The following is a 23,002-nucleotide window of genomic DNA, read 5'->3' on the forward strand; positions in this document are numbered from 1 at the left end:
AGTCGATGTGTCTGAATTTTCCGGGGATTTTATGAGGGATGACTGCCGAGAGCAGAAGATGGCTGACAGAAATCGGTCGCTATAGAAAACAAATTAGCGACCGCCGTTCCGAAATCACCGGTCGTTAGCCACATTAGACAGGTAGTCGCTATACAGAGGGTCGTTATATAGTAAAATCTCACGGGGAATCTTAAAACCGGTCGTTATAGACAGGCAGTCGTTATATACAGGGGGTCGTTAGAGCAGGTTTGACTGTATATATGTATCTCATATGCTTAATGAAATTTGAAGCTAAATGTTTGCTTGTAAATTTGTCTGCTCAGGATTAACTGGGCAGTGATTGCGTGAAAGTATCCCCTTAATGTTCTCAAGATAAATTGCTGGGGACTAGGACACGGAAAAGTTTTTTTAAACTTAAAGCATATTTCTCTTTCTTTTTCTTTCATATATTAATGAAATATGACCTAATATGTATACATAATGCGGAAGTAAGAGTTGTATATTCCTGGGCCACTCCAAGTTAAGAAGTTGAGTCAATTTCAGATACATTTTCATATCTCATAAATTAAATGTTATCAAATTTCCTTATTGGTACTCCAGGATAGAAATCAAGTGTATGTGAAATCTCTTGACACTAATTTCAGAAGCATAAAATAAGCTGTATACCATGAAAGCTGACTGGTGAATACTCTACCTTGTTAAAGTGGTCACCGAGGACCTGCCAGATCCGAGACCACTGCAGCCTGATACGCCCCATATTATAGTAGGAAATCTCCACGATCTTGGTCAGGCTGAACATACGTGGATGGTTTACGTTGGCAAGCTCGTCTAGTGATACGTGACACAGTGCACGTGTGAACTCCACTACAAATTGTTAAACACACACGATCATTAACATATACACCAGTATATTCCATATTCATATTAAAGTATTTAGAGGAAGTTGAAAATATCCCTTACCACTAACATTTTTCTTGACAACTGTAATTATTGTTTTCTATCAAAATTCAGCAAAAGTCTAATTTGACTGTACACCAAAGAACTTTCATATTACCATTAATAAATGAGCACACAAAACTTTAAATGAACTGGGACCACTGCACAGGGTCTCTTTCCTATATAACATTTGATGAATTGGACAGATCTATAAAACAGCACACAAATTATGTATCTATTCTAATGCTGTTTCTGGTGATTCTTGGTACATACTCTTCCAGAAGACTAAGATTTTACATTTGAAAGCAGAGCCTCCAAGAAATTTCATGTATAATTAATTTAAGATTTCAAAATAAAAATAGCTTAAAAAAGAACATAGGCTGTGATTGGCCAATCCACTCACCAACAGCGTCTCCATCCAAGCGGACAGATCCTGTGAAGATTCGGTCGACTGCGACCACTACACTCTGGGAACTTGTCTCTCCCATCTGTTCCTGAAGGTTTGCTAGTCTCTTAGAATCCAAACCTCCCCGTGCTATCACTGCAAAGTTAGCAAAGATAGATAATGAGGATAAAATTTCCTACAGTGACATGTGTTTGAATTGATTAATATCTTAGAATTCAAATACCGTATTTGACCTAATAAGGGCGCAGGGCGCGGGTAATTGACAGTGGGGGCGCCCTTATTAAGATTAGTTATTCTGAAGTTTTATGAAACAGACTATACCTTATAGCAGAATACCCAAGGTTGTGGAAACGGTAAAATATTCAGTCATAAAAATATTCCAGATGAAGATATCTATTCATTATCATATATTAAGCTTAAACATCACTTGAATACTCCTGTAAACTTGTAAACCATGCCAGCTGATCTTTAGACCAGAGAACGTGTGTTCCACCATTTATGTTCAAATGGAACTCTTTTGTGTTCTATTTATAGAAACAGGTGATTTCCCAGATCATATTAGACATCGTTTTCTTTGACCTAATAATTGATTTACAATGTCTTTTACTAGCTTTCTGTTCTGAACAAAAGTTATTTATCAACAAGAATGAAGTCTTTACTTTATCTTCAAGTAAAGATGGTAAGTTATTATTTGTATGTGTGTTTATTTTTGGGTGCTCTTTGCACTGACATGTCATCTGTAGCCTGTAGGAATACACAAAATGTGGCGAAAACATGTGTTCCAGTTACTTAATTTGCTGAAGAAAATTGAACACATAAAGTAGCAAAATATTTCACATGAATTATTACTTTTGAACACCATTTTGACACTCAGTCAAAGATTTATTTCCTTGAAAAAAGGTAGGGCGCCCTTATTAGGGCAGGCGCCCTTATTAGGTCAAATACGGTATATCAATATTTTTTTTAATGTTTATGAGTTAAAGTCAATTCTTGTAGTGATGTTGGTTTATCTAAATCAAGGTCTTTCAAGCTATAATTCCAGGAATGTTACTCAAATGTAATGTTGGAGAGGAAATTGTAAACCTGTGGCTTTGACATTGCATTGACAAACAAGAGGCCTAGAGGGCCTGTATCGCTCACCTGGTTTGTTTGAGCAAACATCAAAATAATGTTTGTTTTATTTGCTAATAGCTTTATTTGTTGATGTATGATTATGTTGTGGGGATCTCAATTGCTTCAAAGATACAACCAAAAACTAATTATTTTCTGATATTTCATCATTTAACAATAAAACTGATATCTAAACACACACAAAAGTGCTTTAGTAACAATTCTAGGAACAAAATTGTGTTTTCAAGGCACTATATTCATTTTAAAAGCTTTTTCAAGGCTGAAGATAATATTCAACAATTTTCACAGAAAAAATATCAAATTATGCTTCACTACATATAGACCACTACCAATAATAAGAATCTGTTTTCTGACTGTAACATTCAAATCAATTTAACACCAACCTTCTGGGTCGAATGCCTCGATCGGGTGACCTGCACTGTCCACATTGCCTCGGTTATGATGGTGGTGGGCTGACCTTGGTTTGACCCCAGTACCAATTAATTGTGCTAGTTCTAGTTGTGATATACATCGCAGAATCTGAAAGTTCATCATTAATCATTACTCTTCAAAACACAAATTTGAAAATACCTTCACTCAAACTTCTTAAATTCTGGCCAAATTTCAATGGAATGTTTTGTAATTCTTTCCTTTTTTTTTGTCTTACATATCACAAATTTTGAAACTGGATTACGACTGATTCATACCTGTTTTAACCCTAGGACAATTGACATATTTTATAAACTTTATACAAGACAGATATTTTAAAACATCTTGCAGTTCCCAAATTCACTAAACAAAATTCTTGGTCAGCCTACCTCAAGCCAAGACCGGCCAAGGTAGTTTCCATCTGTGTGAGCGACAGATATGAGTGTTTTAATGGTGTCGATATTCTTTGTCTTCATTTCTGTCAGGGGAGATGCTGCGGTCAGGAGAGTAAATCTTGCTAGAGCCTGTACATAGGCGTCTCTCTCAATCTGAAAGATGGAGTCAGCATACTTTACCATAAATTTAGGGATAAACTTCAGAAAAATTCAATAGTAACTTTTCATGTTCACTCATTCAGTAAGTGTCTGACATGTGAAGCTGACATCATTTATGGATGTACAGGTAGAGACCAAACCACCATTTCATCCTGTCATATTTTTGTAACAAGTGTATAAATTTATGTTTTTGATGTTCAGTAACTATGAAGTTAAAGTCAAGAAAGAATTTCATGTCAACTGCCTTACCTCCATATGAAATATACATGCTATACGAATTGCACACCGAAGTCCGTCCAGACATAGACTGGCTATAGTGATGTCATCACAGTCCTGTAGACCAACGCTGAACGCTGCTAAGTAGGGTGTCCATGCCATCTAGAAAGGACAAGAAAATCACTTACAGTTTTACATCCAGGTATATCTCCTATCCACTTTAAGAACACATAGAGATGCATAAAGTATAGAAATACATAATTAGAACATTTATTTAACTACAAGTACATATTTATTTTTATTGATGTCATGGTGCCTATGCTTAAAAATGTTATTGATTATTAAAACAAGCATTGTGAGAATATTGCTTAAAGAAAGTAAGATATTCTGAATGATAATGTTATCAAAAGAGAACAGATTGGCAACATCCCAACACAATTTAAGTAAATAGAGAAAAATAACGATTTTGGTAAACAAAATTGTCCAAAATAGTTAAAAAATCAGAAAAAAAATAAAATATATATTTTCAGTTTCATGCCGCAGCAGTAATGCTAGACCCCTAAATAACCTCTAATGGTACAGTATGTTAAGTAACATCCTAAAACAATTATGGTGAACCATTACAAAACTTAAACCAATTAATGGATTGACAGATACAGACAGAAGCCTTTAGTCCTCACTGGTTATCTGGTATGGGACCCATTCTGTCTGTTCTACGGCTAATCAACTGTAACATTACCTTAAACATCAGTCAGACATGCCTTTTCGTCCGTTCTATGACTAATATCACATTTCACCTGAGGAATGGGTCGGACATGCCATTTTGTCTGTTCTGACTTCTATCCCATTTTACCTTAAACATCTGTAAGACATGCCGTTTTGTCCGTTCTATGACTTATATCACATTTAACCTTAAACATCCGTCAGACTTGGCATTTTGTTCGTTCTATGACTAATATCCCATTTTACCTTAAACATAGGTCGGACATGCTCTAGGTGGGTGGCACTGGTGAAGTTGGACGACACGTGACTCACACTCTCCATCAGAGCCTTGGCTGTGTGAGCCATCTGTTCCATCTCCAGGTTATACAACAGACGCCGCTGCTTATCGCTGGTGATGTCCTCTGTAAATGTATTTAATACATCACATTGGTCAGGGTATAGCTCAGACGATATTCTGTTACTGATTGGCAGTATATTTGCAATCATAAAAAAATATCAGATCCTTTATATTTCACAAATATTCATAATTGTTGAGAACTATTTTTCATATGCATGAAAAGAATAATAATAACTTACTCAATAGACATTTAAAAGGAAAAATAAATTTGGAAATGAGTCATTCAATACAAGAATTTGTTACATTTTCACCAGTGAAATATCGGAGAAATGGGAGAACTTTAAATCTGCCTGAGTAGATTTCACTATAAAATGTAATAAACGGAATATCCAACAGTATCTTAATCAGTAATACCAAATGTATTTCACTCATGTGGCTAACATTTTGATATTTTTCACTGAAGAACTGTTATATATTCTCTATTTATTAACAACTGATTCTTTTGATGAAATTTGGATGCATTTTTCAACACAAGAAATAATTACTTGCCCCTGTAATATGATGCAAATATTTGTAATCAGACTGGCATTGTATTTGAACCAAAATGTGTCATAAAAATTATAAATCAAATTTCCTGAGCAGTAAATGAATCAAAATTACATACTAGGAACTGTAGATGTTGCTTTGGTCGAGCCAGACACTTTCATCTTAATCTCGTTCCCGGCGATCTCGTCATAAATGGCAGAAAGATATTCCTCTGGCAGATCCTTACTGTCATTAATACCCCGGTTCATCTTGATGTATTGTTCCTTTGTCATCTTAATTTTAACCTGAGAATTAAAACAGGTGATAATTACATATATGTACAGGGCTAAAAACAGGTGATAATTACATATATGTACAGGGCTAAAAACAGGTGATAATTACATATATGTACAGGGCTAAAGACAGGTGATAATTACATATATGTACAGGGCTAAAAACAGGTGATAATTACATATATGTACAGGGCTAAAGACAGGTGATAATTACATATATGTACAGGGCTAAAAACAGGTGATAATTACATATATGTACAGGGCTAAAAATAGGTGATAATTACATATATGTACAGGGCTAAAAACAGGTGATAATTACATATATGTACAGGGCTAAAAACAGGTGATAATTACATATATGTACAGGGCTAAAAACAGGTGATAATTACATATATGTACAGGGCTAAAAACAGGTGATAATTACATATATGTACAGGGCTAAAGATGATAAGTTCAGGATTTTACTTTCAGACTGAGATAATGCAATGGTGAGGAGAGGGGAGAAGGGAAGATTGAATTGAAGGATGACAGGGGTCGAAGGAAGGAGAGAGGAAAGAAAGAATGGGGTGTAACAATGATTGGATAGTAGGTAGGACAGGCGGTGAAGGGAAATTAGGAGTGTGGAAGGAAACAATAGGGGCGTTTTGAATAAAAGATTTAGGTAAGGGGTGAAGGATTGAATGGTCAGACTGAGGACAGGATCAGATGGAGAGAATGAATTAGATAATGGAAGGGATGAAGGGCTGATACAGGAAACAGTTTACACACCTGGGAACTATGGAGATCTGTTGTCAACATAATCACAGAATAGGCTAACACATAGGCCGCATCAGCAGTGGCGAAGATTTCCGTACTGTGGAAATAAGCAAAACAGAACAATTAATTATATTAAAATTTAAAGGACAATTATCTGGTAAGATTTCAATATTTCGTTCATAATGCAAACATAAATTGTAAATTGCTTGAAAATCATCACTTGAAAAGTTTTTGTCATTTTCTATGGAAGAGTTCCAGCCATTTATTACCTAAAACCTGAGTCAAAGACAAAGTTATATTTCAGGTTTCTCTGGCAGTGATTTTGTTTTTATTCAGAATGAGTTAAGTCAAATTAATTCAATAATCTTTGGGAAAAGTTTGAAGATCAAGCAAGATCAAGTATTGAGATTAAGCCATACTCACTGTATGTTTAAAAGATAGAGCCATGATTGTTTATTTAAACTCAGCAGTACAGAAAAACACACCAAGATACCCAAGTGTAGTAAATTTGGTGAACTTAAAGGAAAGCAGTAAACAAGTTATGTCCTTAGACTTCTTAATCGAGAGATCAAAGGACTATAACTCTGCTTGTAGTGCGACTTAACAGTTTTCAGTACATAACTTTGTTATTCCAAGAGAAACACAAATACAAACTATGACAATTTTAAGAGGTTGACAATAGTTAAAAAGATAAACTCTTGACCACCACTAACTGCTCTGGTTGCCCAGTTAAAACGTAAAACTTTATTTATTTTAGAACAATTGCAAAACAAGTTATATCAACATATATTAATCACGCTTGTTGGCCCAGATTGAAGTGCGTGAGGGATGGAGGAAACCCAAGAACCTGGTAAAAACCCACATGGTCGGGCAGGTGACCCATACCTTTTCACGTCCAATCGGGGAATCGAACCCCGGCCGCTAGATGAAAGGCAAGTGTGTTACCACTGTGCCACTAGGTCACTTAATTTTCCAGTGATTGATACCCTAATCATCTAATTTATTATCTATAGATGTGTTTAGGTTGACAAGTTTCACTAACAGTATGGACTGATCAATCAATCCATTACCCTCTTTTGACACACATATACTTACTTTGAGTTGCACTCATAATATCGAGATGCATATTTCTCCATAAGTCTGTCTATTTTCTGAGCCTCGCCTGGTAGCCTAAATCCTTCTAGGAACCGACGAAGTGCGGGCACAAAATTCATCTCTACGAAATCCATCTGATCAATGTATGCATACATCACCTCCTTGTTGAGTCTAGAAAACAGAAAATTAAAAAGATTTTTGGTCCTATAAAAAAACTCTGTATATTACTCATATCATCTTAAGACAGCGTTGATCTAATAAATTTTTTTTTTCTTTCTGATTTTTAAAATGCTAAAGCTGCTTTCACTTACTTTTCATTTTCACTCAAGAAATCACCAACAACGGTCTGAAAAAAATATATAAAAAAAGAAGAGAAATTAGATGCTAATGAATTAAAACTTTCAAAATCATTAAGGTAACGTTTTGAATGTCAACAAGATTATGTTCGTAAATTTTTTATGCTCCTACTCACATATTGATGAAAATATGAGCCCAAAGCTAAATTTACTTAAACTCCAAAATATGCGACAATGAAGGGACTGCATTTGATTTAATTACTCCTAAATAAGTCAGTCAGAACATAATTGAAAGGACATCAAAATACAATTTAATCATATTTTATAACAGTAAAGTATCAGTGAAGTGACAGGCATATGATTTTTATCTTATTATACTCAAAAGATTTTGATATTTTTATACCGAGTTAGATATTTTGGGTCCATATACATTGTGACAGACCTTATCAAGACGTTCGTCTGAATGGAAGAATTCTGCTAAATCATCTGGTGCCGTACCCAGCATACCCTGTTCTTGTAGGTAGTGTAAACCTTTATACGGCTTCTTGTTAAACCTAGAAAATAATCAAATTCATTATTAACAAAACAGAAAAAGTAAAAATTCTGAATGCAATATTTTTTTTAATGTGTATAAATTAATATCTGAACATCCTTAATACAACCCGATAAATCGGTAGGGGTGAGGTGAATTCATCTTCATTTTAACTGGTGCTTCATCTCTGTCAAAGAGTAATCACAATCGTTTGAAAAAAGAATATTGTATATCATATCCAATACCGAAAGTGCCATACTTTAAGCTATTACCACCCTCCAAAAGTTTCAGCTTCTATTTATCTTTTAAATTTAAGAATTAACTAATTGCATCCCAAATAAAATCTATCATACTCCCATCTATATTTGGTATGTAGCTTTCTGTCTGGTAGGTGATCATTTTCTGGAAGCTGTTATTTTTTTTCATTTGTTGGTGTTAATAAGATCTATACTGAGGACGTGATGTTATGCATTACCATGATAAGCAGTTTATACAACGTCAACAATGAAGCAGGTTTAAGTAAATCGGCGGGAATATATTTTTAACATTTTTACAGTTTCAATATTTTCTGTTTCACAGCTTACATTTCTATGCCGCTTTCCATAATCTCCTTCTGTTGTTTGATGCTTTCGAACTCCTCTGGATTATCGAGGGACAGACTAGGCGCCTGTGAGCTGCTTGTCGAGTTGATGGAATTAACACTGCCGTAACTTTTCATTGTGCTGTTTCCAGAATCATTGTCCGTGTCATTACATGGTTTACTTTCTTGACCTGCAAAAGATTTTATCTGTGTCATTTCAAAGCCTATTGTGGTAGCCAGTAACTCACAGTTATAAGTTAAAGTTTTTAAAGGGATTTGTAAGGATTTTAATATTGTTATTTGAAAATTCCTACAGACATAATTACATTTTTTTTTCTTGGAAGAAAAAGGTAGTTTTTTTTAAGCTTGAAACACTTTATATTGAAATGAAGAATTATCTACAAATCAACTCAGATTTGTTTGGTTTATTTTATTTAACATCCTTTTAACAGCCAGGGTCATTTAAGGACGTGCCAGGTTTTGGAGGTGGAAGAAAACCGGAGTACCCGGAGAAAACCCACCAACCTACGGTCCGTGCCAAGCAACTGCCCAACGTGGGTTTCAAACTCGCAACCTAGAAGTTGAGGGCTAGTGATTAAGTGTCGGAACACCTTAACCACTCGACCATCATGGCCAAACTTGGTTTGGTTTGGTTTGTTTTTGTTTAACATCCTATTAACAGCCAGGGTCATTTAAGGACGTGCCAGGATTTGGAGGTGGAGGAAAGCCGGAGTACCCGGAGAAAAACCACCGGCCTACGGTCAGTACCTGGCAACTGCCCCACGTAGGTTTCAAACTCGCAACCCAGAGGTGGAGGGCTAGTGATAAAGTGTCGGGATACCTTAACCACTCGGCCACCACGGCCCCCAAAAACTCGGATCTTCACCATAACTTGTAATAACTTAAAAGGACTCACCTAGATTTGACTGAGAGTGTGGGTTGATGTATAAATCTTTACTCCATTCCACCATACATTTCAGTATGGACACTAGACATTCTAAACCCTTGATACGGATGCTCTTCTCCTGGTTGGGCGTGGCACCTGTCCAATGACAAAAAGTGTAATATTTTGTATCGAACTCAATAAATCATTTGTTGTTGTTTTCTTTTTAAAGTAATTTTTATTTAATTATAACCCATTTCAGACTACTACATGTAGTATTAATCCTGCCAAAATTCATTCTGTTCAGCTGGAATTAGCATGAATTTTTTTCTTCCTTTCTGGTGTATTCCACCTTTGAATAATTCCTAGATACATGTACTATCAAACTAGCCAGAATTTATTACAAATGAGTCGCATATAAACTAGCCAGAATTTATTACATAAGAGTCACAAAGAATACAATTCACAGAATGAATCGGAACATCTTAAAATGAAGTATAATTTATACGTAACATAATATCTAAATGTACAACCCAAACATTAGTAAAAATTTCAAAATGTTGAAAGTAGAAATTTCAAACTAAAACCCCGATTTTTTTGTTGTGAGGTGTAATTTTTATCTATTTACCTAAAGCCAGAGCATGTCTGCCCTGAGCGATCTTGGATAAATCGTTTACCAGCCGTTCAAAAATGTTAGCCAGCGTCAAGTCGCAGTCGTAGTTAAGATAGATGTCCACAACACACTGGGCATCTGTTCAAAGAAAATACAAATAATTACAGTATACATCAAAAGTCGGGTAGTGAAATGGATATCACACCAAGACCAGGTACATAATAAACATATCTAAGACAAGTGTACCTGCACATATCCTGTTACATAAAACACATATCTGGGACAAGTGTACCTGCACATATCCTGGTGCATAATACACATATCTGGGACAAGCATACCTGCACATATCCTGGTACATAATACACATATCTGGGACAAGAGTACCTGCACATATCCTGGTACATACATAATACACATATCTGGGACAAGTGTACCTGCACATATCCTGGTACATAATACACATATCTGGGACAAGCATACCTGCACATATCCTGGTACATAATACACATATCTGGGACAAGCATACCTGCACATATCCTGGTACATAATACAAATTTTTGGGACAAGCGTACCTGCACATATCCTGGTACATAATACACAAATCTGCGACAACAGTACCTGCACATATCCTGGTACATAATACACATTTTTGGGACAAGCGTACCTGCACATATCCTGGTACATAATACACAAATCTGCGACAACAGTACCTGCACATTTCCTGGTACATAATACACATATCTGGGACAAGCGTACCTGCACATATCCTGGTTAGTGCCTGGATCACCATCCATTTGTGATCAAAGGAACTGCTGGGGGTCTCCAGGATAGACAGGAAAATTTCCTTGAAGAAAACCTGGTACAACAATACAAGACACAATTAAATTTTGTTCTCACATAACACAAGGCAAACAGAAAACATGATTAGCAGCTGATAAACATGAACATAGCTGTGTAAACAAAATTCAAGAATTTCAAAATACTGATAAATAAATACCTCTGTGAAATGCCTATTATTTTTACTTATTATTTTTTTTTTCAATATTAACACAATTTTTCAAAACAATTCTATCCTGGCAAACAGTGGAAAAACAAAACTATGAGAATGACCCTTTCAGAATATTTTACTAAACATCTCGAACATAAAATCATTTTCCATTCTAATATGTATATACCTGTAAAATGAACATTTTACAAAACTTCTACCCAAACTCTTGAATATCATATAATTTTCAAATATATTATACTCGGTACCTTTATGTTAGTGGATACCTAACTCTTTCACCCCTACTGACCATATTGGACTTCAAATTATGAAAGAATGGCAGAGTCCACTAAAGTTTCTTAGGGTTGAAAGGGCTAATCAGCACACATACCTCGATCTGCATTTTCAGGTACTGTTTGAAGTTGGACAGGAGTGTGAGAAATATAGCGAGTGAGAGCTCGAACACCTCGGGTACAGAACTGACCCCATTCTTAGACAGAGCTACACACAAGTACTGTTTAATAGCATTGATGAACATCTCGTTGGTCTGAAACACTGGACCAGCGTTCTGAAGTATGGATAACAGGAGGCGTAGAGACAGGATCTTGGACCGCAGCTCGTGGGATCTGTAATGTATCAAAATACTCTGAGGAAACCTCATGGGGTTGTGCATAGTCAAAATGGGAAACAAAATTTCTGTTCTATACAGTACTGTTATCGAGAGAATATTCTGAACCAAGAGAAGCGATTTTGAGGCGATACACGATATACATTTCATAAAGTTTAACTTTGTATCGATGGACCACAGTGAGGGCTACTATCTGTGGGATGGCAGAATGTCAGATAGGTAGTGGTGGAGACTTGGGGAGCGGGTAACAGCAATTCAAGAGACTAAATTTTAATTACATAGTAAGTATGTTATATACAGTACTAACTATGGGTCAGTTTGACCATCCGGACTGGAGGGGCTACACTATATATGGTACTAACTTTTGGTTGGGTGGATCATCAGTGAGGGCCTACATTATATACAGTACTAACTTTGGGTCGGGTGGACCATCAGTGAGGGTCTACATTATATACAGTACTAACTTTGGGTCAGGTGGACCATCAGTGAGGGCCTACATTATATACAGTACTAAATTTGGGTCGGGTTGACCATCAGTGAGGGCCTACATTATATACAGTACTAAATTTGGGTCGGGTGGACCATCAGTGAGGACCTACATTATATACAGTACTAACTTTGGGTCAGGTGGACCATCGACGAGGGCCTACATTATATACAGTACTAACTTTGGGTCGGGTGGACCATCAGTGAGGGCCTACATTATATACAGTACTAACTTTGGGTCAGGTGGACCATCGGCGAGGGGCTACATTATATACAGTACTAACTTTGGGTCGGGTGGACCATCAGCGAGGGCCTACATTATATACAGTACTAACTTTGGGTCGGGTGGACCATCAGTGAGGGCCTACATTATATACAGTACTAACTTTGGGTCAGGTGGACCATCAGCGAGGGGCTACATTATATACAGTACTAACTTTGGGTCAGGTGGACCATCGGCGAGGGCCTACATTATATACAGTACTAACTTTGGGTCGGGTGGACCATCGGCGAGGGCCTACATTATATACAGTACTAACTTTGGGTCAGGTGGACCATCGGCGAGGGCCTACATTATATACAGTACTAACTTTGGGTCGGGTGGACCATCGGCGAGGGCCTACATTATATACAGTACTAACTTTGGGTCGGGTGGACCATCGGCGAGGGCCTACATTATATACAGTACTAACTTTGGGTCGGGTGGACCATCGGCGAGGGCCTACATTATATACAGTACTAACTTTGGGTCGGGTGGACCATCGGCGAGGGCCTACATTATATACAGTACTAACTTTGGGTCGGGTGGACCATCGGTGAGGGCCTACATTATATACAGTACTAACTTTGGGTCGGGTGGACCATCGGCGAGGGCCTACATTATATACAGTACTAACTTTGGGTCGGGTGGACCATCGGCGAGGGCCTACATTATATACAGTACTAACTTTGGGTCGGGTGGACCATCGGCGAGGGCCTACATTATATACAGTACTAACTTTGGGTCGGGTGGACCATCGGCGAGGGCCTACATTATATACAGTACTAACTTTGGGTCGGGTGGACCATCGGCGAGGGCCTACATTATATACAGTACTAACTTTGGGTCGGGTGGACCATCGGCGAGGGCCTACATTATATACAGTACTAACTTTGGGTCGGGTGGACCATCGGCGAGGGCCTACATTATATACAGTACTAACTTTGGGTCGGGTGGACCATCGGCGAGGGCCTACATTATATACAGTACTAACTTTGGGTCGGGTGGACCATCGGCGAGGGCCTACATTATATACAGTACTAACTTTGGGTCGGGTGGACCATCGGCGAGGGCCTACATTATATACAGTACTAACTTTGGGTCGGGTGGACCATCGGCGAGGGCCTACATTATATACAGTACTAACTTTGGGTCGGGTGGACCATCGGCGAGGGCCTACATTATATACAGTACTAACTTTGGGTCGGGTGGACCATCGGCGAGGGCCTACATTATATACAGTACTAACTTTGGGTCGGGTGGACCATCGGCGAGGGCCTACATTATATACAGTACTAACTTTGGGTCGGGTGGACCATCGGCGAGGGCCTACATTATATACAGTACTAACTTTGGGTCGGGTGGACCATCGGCGAGGGCCTACATTATATACAGTACTAACTTTGGGTCGGGTGGACCATCGGCGAGGGCCTACATTATATACAGTACTAACTTGGGTCGGGTGGACCATCGGCGAGGGCCTACATTATATACAGTACTAACTTTGGGTCGGGTGGACCATCGGCGAGGGCCTACATTATATACAGTACTAACTTTGGGTCGGGTGGACCATCGGCGAGGGCCTACATTATATACAGTACTAACTTGGGTCGGGTGGACCATCGGCGAGGGCCTACATTATATACAGTACTAACTTTGGGTCGGGTGGACCATCGGCGAGGGCCTACATTATATACAGTACTAACTTTGGGTCGGGTGGACCATCGGCGAGGACCTACATTATATACAGTACTAACTTTGGGTCGGGAGGACCATCAGTGAGGGCCTACATTATATACAGTACTAACTTTGGGTCAGGTGGACCATCAGCGAGGGGCTTCATGCTAAGTTTACACAGACTCCTGAAGACAAGGAAGGCGTCCTTTTGTAGAATGTGAGCGAATACACCCTGGGCCATCTCCTGCCCATCCTGGCCTTCGAGGGTATCCCCATCCTCAGCATCCAGCTTGTTCAGGCCTGATATCAAATTATTCATAATGACATTTCAGCATGACGCAAACAATGAATACAGAGGAAATGTAATTATGCAATGTGTCTAGGCAGGCTTGGTTATACCATAATCCCTGTTAACCATGATAAGAAAATCTGACATGCTTCAATTGTCACTACGCTAAGAAAAGATACTGTTTTTCTACCCGACGCCAGATAAAAAGTAAAGATATAAATGATTTTAAATTTCTTCATACCATAGCTAAAAAGTTTCCAAATCCATTAGCAAAAGAAAACAGTATTTTCAAGCAGTCCAAATCACATGCATTTTAAGTGCTCAAGTCAATAAAGTAATTCTAGAACTAAAATGTTAGTATATTCAACAGCAAACTATCAGTATAGAATGAGTACAGGTACATATGTTAAACATTTTTCTAAATCTGAATTACAGGTTTTGATAATGAGAACTTAATTACTACCCATCTTCAGAATCCTGGACCTAATTTTAATTCAAATCTCCTAAAACTGCTCTAGCCCCCCCCCCCCCCCCCCCCCTTTTTTTCTCTCTTTTCTTTATAAATATTAAATTCAAAGCCATGCAATGACATAATCCAAGTGAGGTCAAACTTGTTTAGGATGTTACACTTAAATTAAAATATCTTATCTTATTATGTATTTTCTTTTTAAAGAGAAGGTAAAGCTCTAGGTATACAGTATATAGATATAGGTTTGATGGGTTTGACCAGATTTATATATATATACCTAACTCACAATATCAGTTAAGTGTTTTATATCAAATCTCCAGATTTTATTATGAAATTGTATAACTTACTTAGTTTGTAGACTTAAGATAAACTTACTCTATCAATTACACATATATAACATTATCAATCACCATTTTGAGTTAATCAATTACTGGTAAATCAGTTAAAGAGTTAGTCAGTTAAACAGATTAACACTGTTGGTTAAATCTGAACAGTGTTTATGCTATCCTGATGCAAGTTAATCTGCTAAACATGTAAAGTTATTCCCATAATTGGATACCAACATTGCTGTTTTATGTGCAGAATGGATTTAAAGCACAGGTTATTTCCCTTGAAAATTTACACTCAATAATTTTCTTTTTCTTTTACATTTTAGAAATTTCAAGTTTTGTTGGAAGAGGTAAATCTTAAAAGAATAGTTTTTTTTTTTCATTTCTGGTATATGTGTCTAATTAACCAAAACATATTTTTTTTCTTATCTTTATCTAATCATTTGTATGTAGTTAACTACCAGTAAATATATGCTACAATTATGGTACTGTGCTACGAATTGAATAAACTTAAAAGATTGCAGATATCTGATGAACAATTAGACTATGAACTGTCATGAGTCAAACATGCAGGTCAAATCCATTTCCTCGTACTAAGTAACATTTTGTAAATGAACAGTTAATGTGTTCTTAATGAATAAAGAGAGACTATTACTGGAAAATCTAACTGTCTAAATATTGGTATATATATTCCTTCACCAAAAATTCCTAAAAACACAACATCTGTACAACACAATTACCAAAAGAACTGCCTGATTTGCTACTCCCCGACAAGGAGGGGGCAGACTCGGTGGCATTCTGGGAAGGTTCTGTTGCATTCTGGGAAGACTGAGGGGAAACTGAATCGTTTACAGCAGGGTTGGGTTCATCACTTTCTGGAGAAGGTGAAACTTGAACTATGAAGTCCAAAAAGTAAAAGAAAAAACAAAGAGAAAAAAGATAAAAGCAATCATTCTCTATATGCATATTTGAAGTATAAAATCTGTTACAATGGCCCAATTGCTCAAAGTATTGACAATTATATACATATACATATTTAATTACATTTTTTTCCCAAAATATAATCATTTTATCTTTCTTTAATATTGTTATGTTTTAACAATTTATTTTTAAGTAAAACGATGAAAAATGTTTTTATACTTTCGACAACTTTTCAGATAAAACGAAAGTCAGTAACGAGTCAAGATTTTGAGCAGATGAACCAATGGAGTATACCATTAATACAAGCAGGCGTTTCTATATCTAGTCATCAAAGCCATGTCTCACTAAGCTTCGCACTATGTACTAGGTATTATGACCAACACTTACTTCACATTATTTTACTTTGAAAACTTGAATTTGATTTCAAAAATATCTTCAAAATGTATTTTATCCATATATTTTTAGTTTCAAATTTTGTATTTTTCCTATAAGGATTTGCAACATAACCTTTTGAAGAAATGAAATATGATTGAAAGAAATGTCTTTTAATTGTTTTTCTCACCAATTCATTACCAAATATTTATCATTTTACCTGAAACAAGCAATGTTCAAGTGCTAGCTTTCTCTGACACAATGATGAGACTAATTAAATGACAATGCAAAAGGCAAATATATACTGATATGATTAAGATCCAATACTCAAGAGGACGGTTTCATCAATATTCCTAAACTTAAGGAAACTCTTTTCACGTAAAAATTTTCCACAGGAAAGCATTACAAAATTTAAGTAAGGTTCCTTTAAAGCTAAGATTTTCTTATTAAATTCAGTCATTCTGTTAAGGAACTCCTTACCTCATAAGTAAAGAATCATTGATAAAACCTTAGACAATGAATATGAGGACATACCGTACTCTTTGTTCTGATCTATGGGTTTAATATTGCATTACTGTGAAATTTTGATGGAGAATGAAATACAGTTCCAAGGGAGTTCAATGCTAATTGTTTTGAATATGGGATATGTGGGGTATTGATTTCATGCTTGCATTGTTAGCATGCAAGGAATTAGCTAATTATCTCCCTTTTTTTCTTTTTCTTTTTCAAAGAAAGGGAGATAACCCAACATGTCAGGTGGCACAAAACCTGTTAAAAAGTGTATACATTGGGAGTAATCATTAGATAAGTTCCCAGCAAAATTCCAAGATGGTGACCACAAAGACATCTGCAAAGTTGCAAGACCTTGAAAATATAAACCTCAACAGAAGGAATGTTATCAAATGAGAAATTGAATGTGCATACATATAACATCAGTATGTCTTATGTTTCTTACCATTACTTTCCAAAATATATAAAAACATGAATGATTTAAATAAATCCAATAAAATGTAATCATGAATTGCAATGGTATGAACTTGTGAAAAATGCACATTTGATATTATCAAATGCCCCCGCTACCACTTGACTCCTTGACTCCCTGAAACACAGTTTGGTGAGGATCATGGTTAACTCTATGTGCCCCCCCCCCCGCAATTCATCTTTTTTGTTAACTTAAGATAAAATTGAAACAAAATTTTTCATTTTCAATACAGTTTTGATTTCACAAAGTACGGTCTGAGGACTTTAAAAATGAGTTTAGTTTTTAAAACTAATCATTGACCTCACATGCATATTCTAAAATAACAAAAACAAATATAAGAAATACACCAAAATGTAAGAAACAGTTAATATGGATATGTGTTAAACCATTTTGTAAAAAAAAAAAATCAAAAAAAAATCATGCAAATATATTTTGATTAATATAAGTCATCATACAGAGTATATTTCTTATTGGAGAATACATTTTATCATATGAACACCAAAGATTTTGTATGTACATTTGATAATTTTTATTTTCATGAAGAAACTTTGGAAACATCAGTATCTTTCAGCAACTTCTGTACTTCACTGAAGTCTCCAAAACTAATTATTGAAAGGTAGTACAGTCAAACCTGCTCTAACGACCCCCTGTATATAACGACTGCCTGTCTATAACGACCGATTTTAAGATTCCCCGTGATATTTTACTATATAACGACCCTCTGTATAACGACTACCTGTCTAATGTGACTAACGACCGGTGATTTTGGAACGGCGGTCGCTAATTTATTTTCTATAGCGACCGATTTCTGTCCGCCATCTTGGCATCTTCTGCTCTCGGCAGTTATCCCCTCATAACATCCCCAGAAAATTCAGACACATCGACCCTGGCCTGATTATACAAACAAAGGACCATCACAACCCTGGCCAGACTATATAAACAAAAGACCCCTACCACCTGTTTGTCTATAATTACTGTAGCTGCCCTGGCCTGGGGCTCGGTGAGAGAGGAGTCGGGCCACCATGCGTGTCAGTATTACATTACAACTGTGCACATGTGGCTTCATTTGACACGGTCAGTTAAACTTGTGATTACAACTAGGATACATCACTTCAATAACAAACACTGGTCATATCTGTCAACAAGATTTACTCACATGAAAGCCAATAATGCCTTTCTTAATCGTAGCTGTCGGTACTAGCGTTTGTACTGCCGCCATCTTTAATTAGTCAATACTAATAAAAAGTCGTTAACTGCCACATTTATCCGGATTTCAATTTGACTCCGAAAAAAAATCTTTTGGTTTTAAGAAGTTAGACTATATCACAAAATAATTAGTAGTAACACAAATATAATTAATTAATTAATTATTGTGTATTCTTTTTCTTTATTTAAGAAAGAAAGGGAGATAACTTGATAGATACATATAGCATTATTTCAGAACAAAAGATTTTAAAAAAAGAATCCATAAGACCATTTTGAGTTATATTTTGTCTTTGGGTCCACAAAATCATTAAAGATTAAACCCTACAGATTTATAAAGTTTATGCATTTATTTGACTTCTGACTGGTCTTCTGAATTCCCTGTTCGATGAAAAGTTATTTATGGCAGTTTCACGTAAATTGGTTGGTGTGATAATTTGGACCTGTCTATAAAGGCAACCTGTCTATAGTGACCGTTTTCCTGCCTCCCCTTGGGCGGTCGTTATAGACAGGTTTGACTGTATAATTGATACAGTCTTAATAAAATAGAAATCAATTTCTTCTTCATCGATTCCTCATTTTTTTGTACTAGATGTTCCTTTCTGTAGCAACTAACTGCAGTAAAACTAAAGTATTAAATTCAAAAGATTTCAGTCAATTTTAACGAAATTACAAGAAAATACTGAAAAATAATACATTCCTTCACAAAATGATATTATTACCTTTCTATGTTGCAAACCCTTCTCCGACATTATGATATTAACCTTGGGCTACAGTGACCTAGATTCTACACTGTGATGTTGTGGTATATTAGCCTTTGGGACTTAACTATCTTTATAAATTTTCAGTTCATACCTTGAGTGACCTGGTCCAGGATATCTTCCAATACATTACTGACGACCTGTTCTGTTGTCAGTTCTTCGTCCCCTTTCTTCTCTCCTGTTTTAAAACATTTAAGTCACGTTTATCAAACAATCAGTGGTTGAAGAGTTAAGAAGAGAATATACGAATTTATCTTATCAAAAATATTAATATTAGATATATCAATATTGATAAATATTTTTTTAATCTACTAAATGAATACATATATTGTACATAAACTAACACTTTCAGTAGCGATAATTTAATGTAACTTATGAAATTATAACAAGTGTGAGATATTGAAATTTATTCTCACAATTTACGCATAGTTATACAGATTTGGGGAAATGTTTTACTGTGTGAATAAAGATATAAAAATGTTGTTAAAGCACAGAAAAAACTTAATCTCAAACGCTCAATCTATTTCATACCAAAACTATTGCTTTCCTGATAAAAAAACAAGAGATCCCAAAGGGATCTTGGCGCCCACCATTGAATGATCTTTATAGGTTCCATGTCAGATTGATCTTTTCTCTACTTTTCCCTTCCTCTTAGTCTTACTAATCTGTGTAAATTCAGAAACAGCCCTCTAGTACTTTTCAAACAAGGGGAACCTATATATAAAATTTAAGATTTAGCGATTTTAAGATTTTGTCTGTTGGCCATGTTGTTTTCGGATTGGTCCCAAAATGCAATACCAGGGACCATCTGATGATGGTGGGCTAAAAATTAAATTTTATCCAGCTAGGAGATGCAATGCATGAACAGTCAGACCTAAAATCATTCTAATATTCCCTTTAAATGATAATTTGTCTTTTAAGATGAAACATGCAATACAGGAAAAGCACTTCTACCTGAGTCAGGGCCGTTCACCTGTTCCCTGGGCGTCTCCATATCACTGACACCTGCATCACTCTGTAACGGGAAGTTTGAACCAATTGTATAGTGCAAATGTGTCAGGTATATAAACAAGAGGTAGAAAAGGCCTGATTTTCCCATATATTAATTTATTAATGCTTTAACTGTTAATAGACAAGGCAGTTTATTCTTGGACACAGTGTACTGTAATTTTTTTCTATAATTAGTATAGCAAATCAAGTCTTTAGAAAAACATTTATTGTAGTCTACATCTACGGGTATAATTTGTGAGCCAGACCAAAGAGCATTTTCTCTCTTTGTCGCCTGGTTTATCCGAGACTAAATACACTTTAAGTGTTTACCTCTGGTTGTGTTTCAGGTTTAGGAGATTCTCTGTCTTCATCCTTCTTGGTTGACAATTTACTGGCTGTTCTTTCTCTCTGTTTTGTCTCCTGTACCTTTCAATGTAAACAAAATCATCATATAAACAAACATATTCACTTTTAATAATTTCAAAAGGAAGTTTGGTCTGACCTTGCTCATTTTATTATTAAACTTCAGAAATTAACAAACAAGTTTGATGAATTCAATATTACATGAGCATGAGTGTTAGATTCTAGTAAATATTTCTAGCACCTCAAATAGCCTCTGATTCAGACACATCTAACATCAACCATTTTCCAAGAGATAGAATATTCTATACCACTGTGGTAAAATATATACCATAAGAAAAGTATTTGTATGCAGTGTAAAGAAACAAATTAGAAGTTTATACATACGGCTTGATTCTCCATTCTCATGAAGATAACATTTAGCATCTGTGTAAGGGTGGCCTTGGCTGTCGTCTGGTTGACGAGGTTCTTACTGGCCAGGTAGATGTTGTAACAGGTCCGTACAGTCTGGAGAACTGTCCCCTCGTGTATCTCACATGTGATTGTATGGTTTCAGTCGATCGGGACATCAGAGAAAATGTTACCATCGTCTAACTAACATCGGAAAAACCGACGGTCCGATAAGATTTTTTTTTCACAAGAATTAATATTCAGCTGGGATAATCAAACTGATAATATCAATACCTAAGCCGATGTTTGAGAAGCATGGATGCATTTTTGAAAACTTTATGGCAATGTCACCATGAAGAGAGGAGTATCAGCTCCTTTTTTGGAACACCATGTGAACGACATGCGATCACGACAACCGATCTAGAAAACCTGCAGCCAACAGACTGAAATCTGATATATCGCGGAAGCCACGGCTACAGAAATGCGCATGGATTAATTGTGTATGAAGATGACCAAGGTAAGCTTACAATTAGCCTATATTTGATTTGCTAGATAATAATAATCTAATGAATATTTCGTGCATTGGTTTTCTTGTCACATGCTATTTTTAGAAAGAACTATTAGAGTGATCTCCCTTCCAAAAACGATCTCGAAACGGTCAATAATATAAATAATCTCAGAATCTCTCCTAATGTATCTCTGTATTTATTATTTGATAAGTGTTATCTAGGTTTTTGATTTTCTTTAATTATTATTAGATAAAGATAAGTTAATTAGCACCTCAAGTATATACAATGTAATTAAAAAATAACATGTACATTTGTAATGAATATGTACTAATTTGATTATATTTGTTAAAATATAATTAATTTTTTTTGGGGGGGGGTTTTCCAAAGATTTATTGATGGTTTTAATTGTTTTGCTTATTACAAATTTGTAGGAATAAGAAGTTCATAGTTATAATATGGTAATGACCACAATAAGATTCATTAAGCTTTTCAAAAATATTTATTTATTTATTTATTTATTTATTTATTACCACCAGCAGGAACAGGCTCTCTCAGAGGATCTTGAACTCTCTGATGATGGTGTTTACCCAGGGAGTTCCCTACAAGAGAGCTGCTTCTTTCTAGAAGGGGACTGTGCAACAGCAGAATGTTCATGTCATTTGGAAAGACGAATTGTGTTTGGCTTCAATTGTTCATAGTGAAGACTATTTTCAGGAGAAAATTATAGTGACTGTGTTGAATTGATATCTTAATTGAAATTATATTGTGGCTTGTGCATTGCTTTAAATACTTTATATATTCTTATATTATGTCCAGTAAAAGTTGCCATTGAGTTTGATTTGTAGATGCTGTATCATAGATATAATAGTTGCTATTAATATGTTCACTGATAATATTATAGTGCAATTTATGAAATTAATAATTGAAATGTTTTAACTTATAATAATACTTGACAATGCAATATGATCTTGATGTGAATGTTTATCATATTTATAACAGTAAACAAATAAGATGCTATTTGAGTTTGTTTTATTCCATGTTATATTAAAGAACAGCGAGTTGGAATTGAGATTGAAATGGTTTTGTGAAAATAAATTGATGATTGTTT

The 23,002-nt window shown here is 35.8% G+C and overlaps 1 protein-coding gene across 1 annotated transcript in view; it reads right to left on the reverse strand.

Moving 5' to 3' along the window:
• The window catches only part of LOC117326149 (brefeldin A-inhibited guanine nucleotide-exchange protein 1-like), a 47,064-nt gene that overhangs the window by 16,506 nt on the left and 7,556 nt on the right, over positions 1-23,002 (reverse strand). Inside the window, 21 exon segments of the mRNA XM_033882780.1 lie at positions 695-864; positions 1,340-1,477; positions 2,857-2,992; positions 3,271-3,429; positions 3,685-3,813; positions 4,621-4,775; positions 5,376-5,541; positions 6,298-6,382; positions 7,381-7,551; positions 7,692-7,726; positions 8,119-8,230; positions 8,793-8,979; positions 9,705-9,830; positions 10,300-10,422; positions 11,041-11,140; positions 11,661-11,895; positions 14,451-14,619; positions 16,147-16,302; positions 19,740-19,823; positions 20,600-20,660; positions 20,966-21,061. Coding sequence (XP_033738671.1) covers positions 695-864; positions 1,340-1,477; positions 2,857-2,992; positions 3,271-3,429; positions 3,685-3,813; positions 4,621-4,775; positions 5,376-5,541; positions 6,298-6,382; positions 7,381-7,551; positions 7,692-7,726; positions 8,119-8,230; positions 8,793-8,979; positions 9,705-9,830; positions 10,300-10,422; positions 11,041-11,140; positions 11,661-11,895; positions 14,451-14,619; positions 16,147-16,302; positions 19,740-19,823; positions 20,600-20,660; positions 20,966-21,061 — 2,793 coding nt within the window.

This window comes from Pecten maximus, chromosome 4 (assembly GCF_902652985.1).
Source record: "Pecten maximus chromosome 4, xPecMax1.1, whole genome shotgun sequence".
NCBI lineage: Eukaryota > Metazoa > Mollusca > Bivalvia > Pectinida > Pectinidae > Pecten > Pecten maximus.